The following is a 14,944-nucleotide window of genomic DNA, read 5'->3' as shown; positions in this document are numbered from 1 at the left end:
GTTGTTAACCTGGGTCTCGACTGATCTGGTATGGAAATATGACATTTTCTCGCCATAAGTTATGTGACAGAATTTTTACGCCGGATGCCCTTCCTGACGCAACCCTCCCCACTTATCCGGGCTTGGGACCGGCACAAAGAAATGCACTGGCTTGTGCATCCCCAGTGGCTGGGTTATATCTATTAATCTACTAACATTCATTAATTGTCCTTTAACAATAGTATCCTTAATTCTTTGGGGCTGCATGTTTTCATAACTTAAATAAACATTATTCTGCAGTTCTTTTTTGAAAATGTTAGTTATTAACTTATTATTACTTCTATGAACTAAAAGATCTAAAAAATGCACACTATTAAAGACATAATTCAATAAATAAATCCAAAGCATTCAAATCTCCTCTCCAAATTAAATAAATCTAAAGCATTCAAATCTCCTCTCCAAATTAAAAAATCATCTATAAAATGCTTATAAAATACTATATTACTAAAAAACTCACTGTTATAAATATATTCTCTTTCTCATGCACTCATAAAAACATGAGCATAGCTCAGGGCCATAGCTGCACCCACGCGGCCACAATATTGACCTTTTAAAAAACTGAATTAAATTTAAAAAAATTATAACTCAATATGACATCTAACATTTCCATTATCAAACCAATAGTACTGTTGGGAAAAGGTTCAGAGTGCAACAATTCCAATTTCACAAAGTCCATTCCTGATTCATTGGGAATTACAGTATATAAGGACTGAATGGCCATGGTAAATAAATAATCCAAATTAGTCAGGACCACTTCTTCAACCTTATACACGAAGTCAAAAGTGTCCTTTAAAAACGATGTACTACTTTCAACAACTCTCTGCAAAAACTTGACATAAATAGACACGGCTTCTGTTTTGCTGCCTCCATTAGCTACAGTAGGTCTGAAGGGTGGATTGTCCAAACCGTTGTATATTTTTGGTAAATTGAAAATTCTACTCAGTGTCAGGTTTTAAATGGTTAAACAGTGGGCTACCTCGCTATTAATCATACCATCCCATAACAATCCTTCAATAAAAGAGTCAATAAGCCTTCTTGATATAAAAAAAGCCTTATTATAAAACTTGTCATCTGACAGCATGCCTTGCATCTTATTATAAAGTTCTTCAAATTTATATTATCAAATGCACTGTGCATTCAATAATATAAATTTCAGACATTGAGATGTCTGTACAGATGACTCTTCTAACATCCATGTTCGAAGTTTTCATCTGCGGACATCTCAGTGTCGACATTATCATAGTAACCTGGCAAACTTTAGTGTCAACATTTTCAGTGGTGGTACTATCTTTTAATTTAAAATAATTAATTTTGATATTTTCATTAGGCTCATGGATCTTTTACTTGTTGTATCCACTAAGCATATCTAACTATTGCAAGCCCCAATAACAGCTCAGGGAGGGAGACAGACAGAAGACTTACAGGAAATGCAGCCAATTTAAAAGGTCTGGAAAATGTACACAGGGAAAATGCAGCAAGCTTAAAATATTTAGAAAAGTTACAAATTAAAGTCCAGACAGCCACCTCACAAATGCCCTGGGCATAAATATTTCTGAAAAGGGCAGCAAAATAATAATAATATAATAATAATAATAATAATATAATAATAATATAATAAGAATTCTAATAGAATGAGCTGTTTGTCTTGTGATTCACAGATTTGTCATGAAGGTAAAAAAAAACAACACAATGTGGGTAATTATATGTTTAAACAGGATCTGCTTAGATTCCACCATTTCTAAGTTTTCACGTTTAAAATAAAGCTGATCACATATCATTCTTTCATCCTTACCAAGTGATACCTCAGCTATTTGTGTACATGAAAGGAGTATATCAGCCTGTTGCCCTTTACTTTGAGGTTTTGGGAACAGGAGATGAAGTTGTAGACACTGATGTATACAATCCTGGGTATGAAAAAGGCATTTATTCTGAAGGCTGCTTTTTCCTGGTGAAAGACAGACCGGTGTTCCGATACCACAAGTCTGAAGTTCAGATACCCTCTTCACACAAACAATGGCCATAAGGAAAAAACAGTATTCAAGGATAGGAATTTTATAACACAATCAATAGTGTCTTCAAATAGTGGTAAAATTATTTTTCCAACAAGAAAAGTTTAAATTCCTGTTAGGGATGCCATTGATTTTGTTAGTGCCCTTCTAAATGAAGACTATCCTTAAAGAAAAGTTGGGCTACCAGATCAGTAGTCATAAGGGGGCGTGCAGAAAGACAGGCTGAAACAATGAAAGGTGGACCTTAAAGGTTATGTAAGGTACGTCTGAAAAGAGCAACGAGCTCAGGTGGCCAAGATCCTGCAACACTAAAGCTGCTATGTGGTAAGTTTGGTTAGATGGGCACCAAGCAGAAAATTGTTTCAGTTTTTCTAAATTGGATTCACTCACTCACTCACTCACTCACTCACTCACTCACTCACTCACTCACTCACTCACTCACTCACTCACTCAGTCTCACTCACTCACTCACTCACTCACTCACTCACTCACTCACTCACTCACTCACTCACTCACTCACTCACATTTGTTTACTGGGAAAGTACGACTGTGCAGTGCTCTTTTTTAGTGGAGGCCCAATAAGAAAAGCTCCAATATACAAATATCTAACTTTTAAAAAATGCAAACTACATCTGGTCCATATGTTGGGTATCAGGAACTTATCTTCCAGGCAATCAAGTTGTAGCAGAGTTGATTTGGGTACACTAACATGCTCTCTCATTAAGTTAACGGTGCAATTCCTGGGGAGATGCAAGCATTCTCCGTTTTGGGGCAAAACAATGGATGGTCTGGGCTAGAAGGGGGCTGGTAAGATTATACTCTCCTCTTGGTCTTCACTAGTATTTCTGAAACCAGAAAGACCAGAGGAAAGACATAAAAGACAATGTTACTCTAAATGAAAGAAAAGACATTAACACATGTATCTGGAACAGAATTTCTTGATCCAGCAGTTTTTTTCTGCAATAAATGCCTGAAAGTTTTCTGATCCAAGGTCTATCTGTGTGGATTTAATGAGAGTCTGTGTATGAGTTTGGCTGTCTGATTGACAGAATGCACATTTCTTTTAGAAAGAAGATGTAATGCGGTGAGAGTTCACATGGCTTTATGGTTACTTTCTAAGCTGGTAAAAATGAATGCCTCCTTGCTTTGCTGATATATCACATGACTGTGATGCTGACTGTCACCCTTATCAATATGGACAGAGTGCAGGTGTACCTGAAGACCTGTACAGTAGAGATCAGGGTCAGCATACCTGTTCACTGTACAGGGATTCCAATGCTCTTATACTTCTACGGTGTCCAGTGTGGGCTTTACAGATCAAATCTAACACATCCATGGTCAAAGGTCTGGATGTTTTGTGGGTGGGTCAAAGCTAACCCCAGGTTCGCTCAAAGAAACTCACTATTGGATGGCTGGGAAGAGAAGGGTTAGTGAAAAGTTAGGTTCACTGTTATTGATAAAATATTGGGTGATAGAACTAATAAATCTGGTGGCATTCTATTTTAAATCAAAGGAGAAAAAATGGATGATTAAACTGGGCGGGCTTTTCCAACCTGGTTTGAATGACCAGTTGTAACTAACCAATAGGCAACCAGAACCAGTTACAGAAATGTGTGTGTATATATATATATATATATATATATATATATATATATATATATATATACATATATATATATTGCTAAAGCAAATTTAACTGTTTTAGAGGATAAATGTGAAGGACTGGCTGAAATGTACATTTATCCTTTAGTAAAACACAAAATGTACAAGATACAAAAACCAAAGATAAATGTTATTGTTTTCCCACAAAGATGTGTAAATGAAATTGAGGTTATCACCTTTAGTGAAAATGCAACAGAGCTGTTAGAGAATGAAACTATCTTCTGAAGTGTGCACACATCTAAATTTGTTTGTATATTTATATTTTTCATTTCAAATAAAGGATTGTATTATTCAGTTTTGAATGCTCAAGGCTGGTGGTGTATTTAGTAGCTTAAGGAAATTTGTACTGAACTGATGTAAGCTCAGTTACTGGATACAGCCTTTAGGAGACTGATTCTTTTAGTTACAGCTGGCAATGGACAGTAATGTATTGGTTAAACTAGTGGCAGTATTACTGTACAGATAAGGAACGTGTGGTGTTGGTAATGGAAAGACACCGTCACCCCCTCTGAAAAATACTGTGTGTGTGTGTGTGTGTGTGTGTGTGTGTGTGTGTGTGTGTGTGTGTGTGTGTGTGTGTGTGTGTGTGCATACAAAATATCCTTGGACAAGATTTAATTAGTGCTGCTAAGATTATAGTGGAAAGCAGTGAGCTCAGAATGAGGTGGATGAAATCTTGGGGATTCAGTAATTATAATCATGACCCACAGCTAAATAATGTAAACTTTATCTACATGTGGCAGTGGCACAGCTGATATTCACCATAATGCACGGTTGATATTTACCACATACTCTTAAGGCTAATTATCCCTTGCATGTTATTTGGTGGACAGTGGTGGACTGTGAGAATATAGCCACTAATTGTCACATACTAAATTGGACCCAGTGATCTGGACTTTGGGAGCACTGTCACATTGTACAGCTTTTAAGTCCAAGCCCTGAACTGGTTCATTGTAATCAGGCCTCCCTTTTCTTTCTTGCATCTGTTGTGCAAATTTACTTGATTCCTATATTCCACGTCCTGATCACTTGGTCCATCTTGTTGTCCCTTCTTCCTCTAACTTGCTGCACACTTCCTTTGTGCGCTTCTTGTAGTGTTGCATTTGCAGTGCCAGCTGTGTCTCTTCCTCTTTTTATTTGCATCCATCGCCAGCCTTAGTCCTAACACCTTCTCATTTCTTTCCTGGCTGTCTCTTCTCTCTCTTCCTCCTTCTCCTCCATTGGTGCTTCCTGTCTACTCCCTGTCCCTCTGCTTCTCTTTCACCATCTTCTTGTCTGCTACCTACCAGATTGCATCCCTTATTACATCTACTCATCCTTCTGTTCCTCAGATTATCCACTTATTAATTTTTCCCACTCCATCCTGTCTCATTTTCTCCTGTTTTTCTCCCTTCTCTCCAGTCACTATTTACCCTTCCACACTTCCTATATTCCACATGAAGCTTCCATCCATCTATAGACCATACATTATCTGCCACGTCAAAACTTTCTAGGCCAAAAGCCTATCCTGTAGCGTACTTAACACTACCTGCTCTTTTCTGTAACGGAAGTATTCCCACTTCATCTACCCCCCCCCCGACCTTTGTTAATTCCACCTACTTACAATTATTATAGTAGGTTAACACAGTTTATTCCCACAGCTACCCAATGACAGAAAAAATAATACATGTGCACATACAAACTGTTTTTGTACCATGGAGTACTATAGATTGAAAAGCAGCTTGTTCTAGTGGCTCTTCTAATGGCTGCAGTATGAGGGTGCACACAGGGCCCTATTAATCCATCCATCAGTAGATCATAAGAAGGTACAACTATTCAGCCAGCTGCCCATCCACCAACATATCCATTTATTTGTACATAAAATACTGCAGGAGGGCCCATAGATTACCAAATTGCACCATCTCAATTACAAAAAAATGTACTGCTTTCTTAATAAAGATGTTTAATTTAGCCTTGCAGTAAGGTGACAGACCAGAAATAATTTCCTTTGTTAGAAGAACAGTGGCGTATTTTGCAGTCTTGTGTCTGTAAGCAATCACAAAATATTTTTACAAATGTGGACCAGCCAGTTGTTTCCATAGCTCCAGATAATGTGCATTAAGTCAACATATAGATGCATCTCCAATAACGCACTGCTTCCAGTGTGTTACCTTCACTGTAACTTCATGTGATGTCATGCACACTTCTGACTAACACCCACTTCCTTAGTACCCACTGATATACACTAAATTGAAACATTTGTTCATTGCTGTAGAAGTCATCCTTTGTACATCCACAGGCTCCTTTCATACTTCAAGTTCTCACCTCATACTCTGTGGACTAAACCCTTCCAAATGTCAGCAATATCCCTAACTGAACTACCATTGTTGGTATTGTGCAAATTTACACACCCCTGTGAGTGCTGCCAATCAGTTTCCGAGACTGTACCCCTGCCAGTTAAGATTACCCCTAGCTCTTTGTGTTCTAACAAACTGCATGAGAGATGAACTTACCTTCTGACCATATGGTTCAGCTAGAAATGGTTTATCCCACATCCACAGCCCTTTGGTGGTACTATTTACTCCAGGTCTCCAGTCAAATCCTTTTAAAGGCTCACTGTCTCTTTCCATCCAGGAATCATTTGTGTCACCCTAAATAAGATTTGCCATTTGAAAAATAAAAAATAACATATCAGCTGCTGGATACATAGAAAACAGCAATTTTTAATCGCACATTATAATCACTGAGAGTAAACAGGTACGCACACTGCTTGATTCGAGTAATCATTTTTAAGTGTTTTGTTTGTCACACAGTTCCTCTCCTGCACTTTCTTTAATTCTGACCTGAACCCTTTTACAAAACTCACCTATAGTTTACTTTATTTTTTTTTAAGAATCCACCTGTGTTTTACCTTTACCCACCTACATCACCACGGTGAGGTATGATCACTGTATCTGGTATGCAGTCTGTGGGACACCCTCATAAGAGGCAGGGTTCCCCACTCTCTCCTTGCCTACAACCAGCATGCCTGCAAGTAAGTGAGAAGGCAGTGCATCCTACAACCTGGATATATCTTCTGGGGTGGAATTGGCACAGTAACTTTTTCCTGTTAAGTTACAGTTTAGCTCTCCTGTATAACTCTGCTTCACTTCCAAAGCTAGCTTGCAGGCACAGCGAGTGACCTGGGTCATTATTTTGCCGTGCTCTCAGCACTGGACATGCAGTGCAAACAGCATAGTAATGATAACAACACAGGAGTGTGAAGTCTGCAGCATCTTTGGGTAAGGGGAAGGTATTACCAGGGAACTTTCAAGTCTGATTCTCAAATACAGTTCTCCCAAATTAAATTACATGGACACTACTTGTTAGTGATTTTTATTAATATAGTTATCTGTGTGAAAAAATACAACTTTCTTATATGTTTAAAGAAAGGGAAGCATAGGGTGTACTCACCCTTCATAAACTGTCTTCCTTTCCTACATAGCTTACTGTCTGCCCTCATTGGTTATTATTTCTGTTATGTGTCAGCTCTCTTAGCCATCTTATCTAAGTAACTACCTGTCTTCTCAATCCTAAAAATATCTCCATGGGTATACTGCCTGTATTATCCCCACTAACTGCAACTTTCTTAGCTACAGTAACTAACTCTGAATATTGTTTCTTAATATTATCTTAAGTTAAATGGCTACACTGTAAATTCTTTTTATGCTTTTGCTGAAAATGTTCATAGGTTGGTACTACCACATGTTAATGTTTTGTTTCTAATATGATTGTCTAATTTATCTTTATTTATATTGTAAATCTGTGGAGCTTTTCTCTCCAGGCCTCCGCTGAAAAAGTCCTATCAGCTCACTCGAACAAACCTGGTCAACATTATAAAATAAATAAATAAATGCCTTCACAAAAAAACTGTTAGTGGACTCCAACCCAATACATGTGCAAGTAACTCCACAGATGCAGTTTGGTAGAGTGGGCTACCTCGTTCCCAATTAAAAAATGTTTTTAAGGACATATCTATGTTTCATGACTTCTGGGATCCATCTTGGATTCTGCCTCAAGGGATGTTCAACTAATTCCTTCCCCAGTTTTTGTATGTCGTTCAATGCAATGTAATGTAATTGTAAACTCTTTCTGACATATTTCAGCCTTAATCCCGGAGGATGGAAAGCATGTTCCAGGCTCTGCTGAGCTCCTCTTGGCCAGTCATTACATAGCCTGAACAAGTTGTGCACAAGCTTAGATCACCAACGTTACAAATATAAAACCACTGTACCATCAGGCTGGCTCTGGATGATCTCACTTTTTTTAACTTTATTCATGGCTTTGCAGAAGGTCTGGGGTTCCAACCATTCAAGGAAAGGAAGGAAAACCTGCTGCTGGAGAAATGGTAAAGCATACTCACCAGGTTTTTCAGCTGGCGGAGGATATAATTCAGTAGGAAGGATTTCCCTTTACGCTGTTCTCCAATGACAGAGATGAAACACACTGCACAATCCGAAACACTCTTCTGTTCCAAGCATCTTTTTAGTCCTTCCTCATACACAATCAATTTAGAATCCTTATCCAGCCCGATAATCTGGCAAGGTGCAGCGGGACCAGCAGCTTCAGAATAGTCCTGTATATCATACAACAAAACTGTCACATGAACTCCTCCCTTAGGTTAAGTATAACAATGTATAACAATATCCCTGTATATCATACAACAAAACTGTCACATGAACTCCTCAATTAGGTTAAGTATAACAATATTCCTGTATATCATACAACAAAACTGCTACGTGAACTCCTCCATTAGCTTAAGTATAACAATATCCCTGTATAACATACAACAAAACTGTTACATGAACTCCTCTCTTAGGTTAAGTATAACAATATTCCTGTATATCATACAACAAAACTGTTACATGAACCCCTCTCTTAGGTTAAGTACAACAGTAGCTTTTTTTCTGTAAAATGGCCAGCCAGCCTTGGACCTTTTTCAGCCGCAACTCAAGTCACTACAAAGACATTTTAGAGTATCTAAGTCAGCATGTTTTTCAATGACAGGAAATCAGAACACCCAGAGAAATTCTATAGTAACAGAATATGCAAACTCCACACAGAGACAGCCACTAAGAATTGAACCTTAGACTGTGGAGCTGCAGAGCTGTGAGACAAAAATGTTAATCACTGATTGCTGTGTTGCCAACATACACAGGAATTTCCTGTATAACATAAAACCACCTTGCAGTACATGGGAAACATATGTCAGTACACTAAAATGTGGAAAAAAATGGTAGTTATACGCTTACGGTAACAGAAGATCCTTTCATCCATGTCTGTCCAATATGACTGATCTAAACTGACAAAACTAGTGCTCCAGCCTTGAGCCCCTTTAATATTTTTTTATTCCTATACTGCACCTGTGATTGAAGCTCCCTCAGATCAGCTTTGTTGCCAAAGATGAAATATTGGTTTTCTGATGGGTCCAATAGAGAAGACCTGTAATGGTCTTTCAAGAATGGGAATTTGGATCAGTGTGTGGGGGTGGGGGTGGAGACAGGGTTGTCACATTGGACAGATGGATGAAAGAACCCAGTGTTATGGTAAATACATAGCTATCATATCATATTTATCCAGTCTGCCCAATATGGCTGGTTGGTCAGAATCCCCAGCTACAAAATATTTGGGTGGTCCTATCCCTTGAAAATACATCCAAGTTGTAGTATTTGGCAAAAGTGTTCAACATAGACCAGGATGCTGCAACACATATTTTGGGAAATTAATTTCTAACAAAAGCTGCAGAAGTGACAAAGGACCTTGTAGAATGAGCCTTAGGTCTACATGGTAAGGGTCAGTTGTTTTTTTAATACCTTTATTAAATCATAGGATCTTAGGAAGTTACCAGGCTAATGGCCCAAGGGCCCTCACAAGAATAGCCAAATTTTGCCCTTGTTACCACAATCAGCAATTGTTCCCCATCCAAAAGGGACACAGGTGGAACCCCTGACATGAATTTGTGGTTACTCATCCAATTGTCCAGACTGTATTTGTAGAGGGCCATTGAGGTGCTCTGTTTGGTGCGAAGTGGGAGTCTATTCCAAAGGTGTGGCAGCCTCTGTTAGACAAATCTGTCCCTCTAGCAGGTTCTATTGATGTCATTATCACTTAAGACATAGGCAAATGTACATTATCAGAAAAGAAAACAAACAATTTTAACATTTTTCCATTTAAATATAATATACATCATGTTTATTTTCTTTGGTACTGTCAATCCAATTTTACAAAAAAAATGCTGAATTCCTGCCCTCCCTTAAACCTCACTCCTCCTCCTCCTGACCATTATTGTGCATGGATTGTTCCCACAATTTGCATTTCCTTCTATGTAATTTGCTCCTTCCCTTTTCTAAAGATCCCTCTTCCAGTCATACCTTCCAATCTCTTAGAGCAAGAAATCTGGACATAGCCATAAGTAAAAGTGGGACAAAGGCCCAAAAATAGAGACACTTTTTAAATATTGCTCTTACAAACTTATAAAGTTGGTAGAATGACAGGTTTTGCGTTAGCATGAATTTTCTGAAGGGTATAAAGGCTGAAACTCGAATGTCTGTCATTATTTTCTAACTTTAGTCTAATGATTCACCGCTAATTTTCCAGAAAACCTCAATTTTAGGAAAAATGGACCAAAGATAGGCAAAAATTTAGACATACTGCAAAGATCTGTACAGCTGAGAGGTATGCTTCCAATTCGTATATCTTTTATAATATTCAATACCTCAGATACAGTTGGTGTAGACTGAGTTCAATTGCTTTTCTGCAGCCAGCAGAATTCAGCTTAACAAAGCCTTACTATATGGAGGTAATTCAGATCCTGCATCCCAGCTCAAAAGAACCATTCCCTCACTTTCAGAAATACTTGGGGAGCAACTGGGTGTTAGAGTACACTGTAGGGATTTTTTTAAATCTGTCAACTAATTACACTCCCCAAAAAAGAAGTTATGTATTTGCCATAATGTTTCATCTGTGTTGTCCATTTTCATTTTGCCTTAACTAATGGGATCCAACTTGGCCATTATACTAGCTTGTGGCCTCCAATAAACTCTTGAGCTCCTTTCCTACCCATAATGCACCACCCTAACATCTCTCAGATCTTGTTTGCAGCTTTAACGTAAAATCAGTTTAATATACAAACTTTCACGTTTTCGTCACTCTTAGTAAGGTAACTTCTTCAGAAAAAACAGACAAACAGCGGTTACAAAGTTATCGCTAAATTTAAACTTTGTTGCATAAAGTCATGTGACAAGCACGAACAGTAATTTAAAGGTAAAACGACCACATATTTGATACCAAATATTTAATACCAAACTGTGATAACCAACCTTGTATTATAAACACTTCTTCAAATCAAAAGTTATTATTTTATGGTTCCTCCTCTTAAAAATATAAACATTAAAAGTCTAAAATATATACCTTAAGTGACTACCATTAAGGTGCTTAAAAATGAAATACAGAAAAAAATATATAATACACAAGTGGTGTATCTAAATTCGTTAATAATATCCAACAACTTACACTACATTTATCGCATGAGATTTCGTAATTTAAGAAGGCATGAGATATTACAGTTCACATTGAGGCCGGGAAAAGAAAATGCATTAAGTGCTAGTTGCCATGGACAACACAGACGGAACGTTATGGTAAGTGCATAACTTCTTTATCTGATGCCAGTTTTCATTCATTCCTTAACTAATGGGACAGAGTCCCCAGCTACCAAAATCCCTGGGTGGACTCTAAGGAAGGATATTCCTGAGTACAGTTAAGCCAAAGGCTGCTCTTCCCCTCGAGACCAGATCTAGTTTGTAATGAGTGATAAAGGTATGCTGATTTACCAGGTTGCAGCCACACATATATCGTCCATACGGGCTCTAGACTGGACTACAGTAGAAGTTGCCATAGATCTGATTGAATGAACCTTTAATGGTTTTGGTAAGGGGAGATTCAATTTGTTATAGACAAATAAAATGCAATCTGTCAACTGTCCGGCTATAGTTACCTTTGTGAATGATTTGCCCAACTTATTATGTGCAAAGGAAACAAATAGCTGATCCGTCTTTCTAATATCTTTTGTTCTGTGCAGGTAGAAATGTAACTGTGAACATCCAGTAAGTGCAGCATATATTTTCCTTTATTGTAAATTTTGGGAAAAATACTGGGAAGTTAATGGATTGGATTCGGACACCAACTTAAGCAGGAATGAAGCAATGGTATGTAACGTTACCCTATCCTTATGAAAAATCAAATATGGAGGTTTAGAAGATAATGCTTGAAGTTCTGAAATTCTTCTGTCAGAAGTAATTGCAACTAGAAAGATAGTTTTCTAGGACAAAAATTCAAAGTGAGAAGGTATCAAGGGTTTCAGTACCAAATTTAAATCCCATGGTGGTATGGGGTCTTTGGTGGTGCTGCGTTAGCGTTGTCGCCTCACAGTAAGACTCTGTCTGGTTCAGTTCTCAGCTAGAGCGTCTTCTGTGTGGAGACATGCATGAATGGGCATACCTTTGTTGAAGGTTGTGCATCAGGGCTGGCAACTTGGCACGTAAAAATCTACTGCCATTCATTAGCGGACCGGAGTTCCTCTGTGGCGACCCCTAACCGGGAAAAGCCGAAAGACACAACAACAACATAGGTTCATAGGATGTTACTAAACTATTGACCTGAGGGTCCTTACAAACCTAGCTGTTAAATCCTAATATAATACTAGATGAGAGATATCTTCTATGCTGAAGACTTTTCTATCAAGAACTACCCATGTCCAGGTGAGAAGCAGGAGCAATCCCAGGCAGAAATGTACTGTTTCCCACAAGGGGGTCTTAGCAGAAGAGTACCTTTTAAAAAGGCTTTGCACAGTTTAGAGGATGCCACAGAAGAACTTTGAAACCCCATATGAAAGTTAGATATCGCTGCTAGATTAACTTTAATAGTTGATGAACTACCACCTTCATTAAATAAACTCACTAAAAATTCAGGAACAGAATGAATTGGAGCTGAGAATGGGGTCTGTCTGATTTGTTTCACTCAGAAAATGAACCTTTTCTATTTATTCCTGTAGAGTTTACTAGTAGAAGGTTTATGGATAGGTAAAAGTATGGAATGGACAGGGAAAGAAACCATTGGTTTACTGGCTATTAAAGGAATTGGAGAAACCATGCTGTTAGTTTGAGATTTGAGCTATCAGGGTGAACCATGCCTGATGGGTGAGACAAAAGGTCTGGAATTGGATCCAGAATCCAAGGTGGGTATAATAGATGAGGTCAAAGGAAGGGGAATCAAACCTGCTGAGGCCAGTAAGGTGCAATGATGATGACTTTGTGAATTAGGGGAGTCGGAAGATAGGCATACAGAAGACTGAGGGGCCAATTGTGGAGTAAAGCATCCATTACAGATTTCCCTGGAGGGGGGATCAGGGCAAAGAAGCTGCTGCACTTGTTTTTTAGGGGAGAGGTGCAACAGTCACAGCAAGGCTGGCCCCAGTGACTGAAAATCATTTCTGTCACCTTGTTGTTGAGGGACCACTCATTTGGTAGTAAGATGGACCTGCTCAGTTTGTCTGCTATCATGTTGGATTTCTACAGAATATGCATTGCTATTAGAACGTGGTTGGAAGATGCCACCCATTGCCACACACTCAGGCCTTCTTGTCACAGGGGATAAGATCGGGTTCCCCTTGCTTGTTGATCTACCAAACTACTGACATGTTGTCTGTCTGGATTGCAATTGTTCCAAGAGGAAGAGAGTCCTGGAATGCCTGCAATACTAAAAGCACCACTCTCATGTCCAGAATATTGATATGCAAGTTGGCTTGTAGTGGGGATCAAGTGTTTTTGACTGTCTTCCCCAGGAAGTGTACCCCACCCAATCTAGGAAGAATCTGTGGTCACTATGGCCTTGGGCTGAGGAAGGATGAAAGGATGACCTTGTAACAGCTGCTGTGACTGCATCCATCAGGAACAGTACCTTCTGCATACCTGGGTTATTCTTATTTTTGCTGATATGGGTTGAGAAAGCATTGACCATTGTGTTTCTAGCATCTATTGTAGAATTCTCATGTGAAATCTTGCTAAGGGGACTAAAATTAGTGCCACTGACATCAGCACCAGGGCTTGAAGAACCAGTTGGGCTGAAATTCTGCAAACTATTTTCCTGACCTGCATCTGTATTATTTGCACTCTTGATAGTGGAAGAGAAGCTACCTAGATTGTGTGTTGAACACTGCTCCTATGACTTCTATTGTCTGGGTTGGTTGTAAATAAGACTTGTTGTAATTTATGGTAATTTTGAGATGTGAACAAGTCTGTAACACCTGATCTCATGCTTCTATCAGTCGATGGTTGGTTGGGGCGGTAATGAGCCAGTCATCCAAATATGGAAACACCTGGAATTCTGGCAGTCTCAAGTGAGCTGCTATCACTGCCATGCATTTGATGAACACCCGGGGAGGCTGTGGTGAGACTAAAGGGCAGCGCTCTGAACTGATAGTGACTAGCATGCAGCAATAAGTGTAAGTACCTTTTTGATCGCCTGTTCATCTTTATGTGATAGTACGCATCATGAAGGTCTATCGAGCACATCCAGTCATCCTTACCCAGAAAGGGCAGAATGGACTGAACCGTGACCATCTGGAACTTTGTGTGTCAAACTGACTTGTTCAGTACGTTGAGAGGCAAAAAACTTAGTCTCCAGTCCCCTGTTTTCTTTGGCACTAAAAAGAATATTGAGTAAGTTCCCGATTCTGTTAGGTCTGGTGGGACCTCTTGGATGACTCCATTTTCTAGCAATCTTTGAATTTCTGGTGCTGCTGCTTCCTTCTGATTGGGTGGGACACTGGGAAATTTTCTCAACAATGGAGGAAGTAAGGAAAAGGGAATTATATAACCTCTGGAAATAATTCTGTGCACCCAACTGTCTTTTGTTATCGCTAGCCAGGCTGTTTGCTGCAGAAATAAGCAACCCCCATCTGCCTCTAGAGGTAGGCAATCGAGCCTCTATTGAGGAGCGCTAAAAGGGTCTGTCAGAAAAGGAATCCCTAGAACAGTGGCTTTGCGGGTCTCGTCTGGTATGGTGGAATCATTTACCATTATTGCTCCCCCTCTGCCTCTGGGGGATCTACCTCCACATGTGTCCTGGAAAGGAACCTGAGATTTTCTGAGGCACATTTTTCAACCTCCCCATTGATTCCTGGAAAAGGTCCTTTGAGGGGTCAAAAAATGCATGCTGAC

The 14,944-nt window shown here is 39.1% G+C and overlaps 1 protein-coding gene across 1 annotated transcript in view; it reads right to left on the bottom strand.

Moving 5' to 3' along the window:
- The window catches only part of LOC122814051 (RING finger protein 112-like), a 1,095,042-nt gene that overhangs the window by 989,118 nt on the left and 90,980 nt on the right, over window positions 1-14,944 (bottom strand). The window contains exons 2-3 of the mRNA XM_044086654.1: window positions 8,092-8,304; window positions 6,203-6,340 (exon numbers count right to left, since the gene is read on the bottom strand). Coding sequence (XP_043942589.1) covers window positions 6,203-6,340; window positions 8,092-8,304 — 351 coding nt within the window. The remainder of the gene's footprint in view (window positions 1-6,202; window positions 6,341-8,091; window positions 8,305-14,944) is intronic.

Source organism: Protopterus annectens, chromosome 10.part0 (assembly GCF_019279795.1).
Source record: "Protopterus annectens isolate FY-2018-M chromosome 10.part0, PAN1.0, whole genome shotgun sequence".
NCBI lineage: Eukaryota > Metazoa > Chordata > Ceratodontiformes > Protopteridae > Protopterus > Protopterus annectens.
This window is presented reverse-complemented; position numbering and strand designations above follow the sequence as displayed.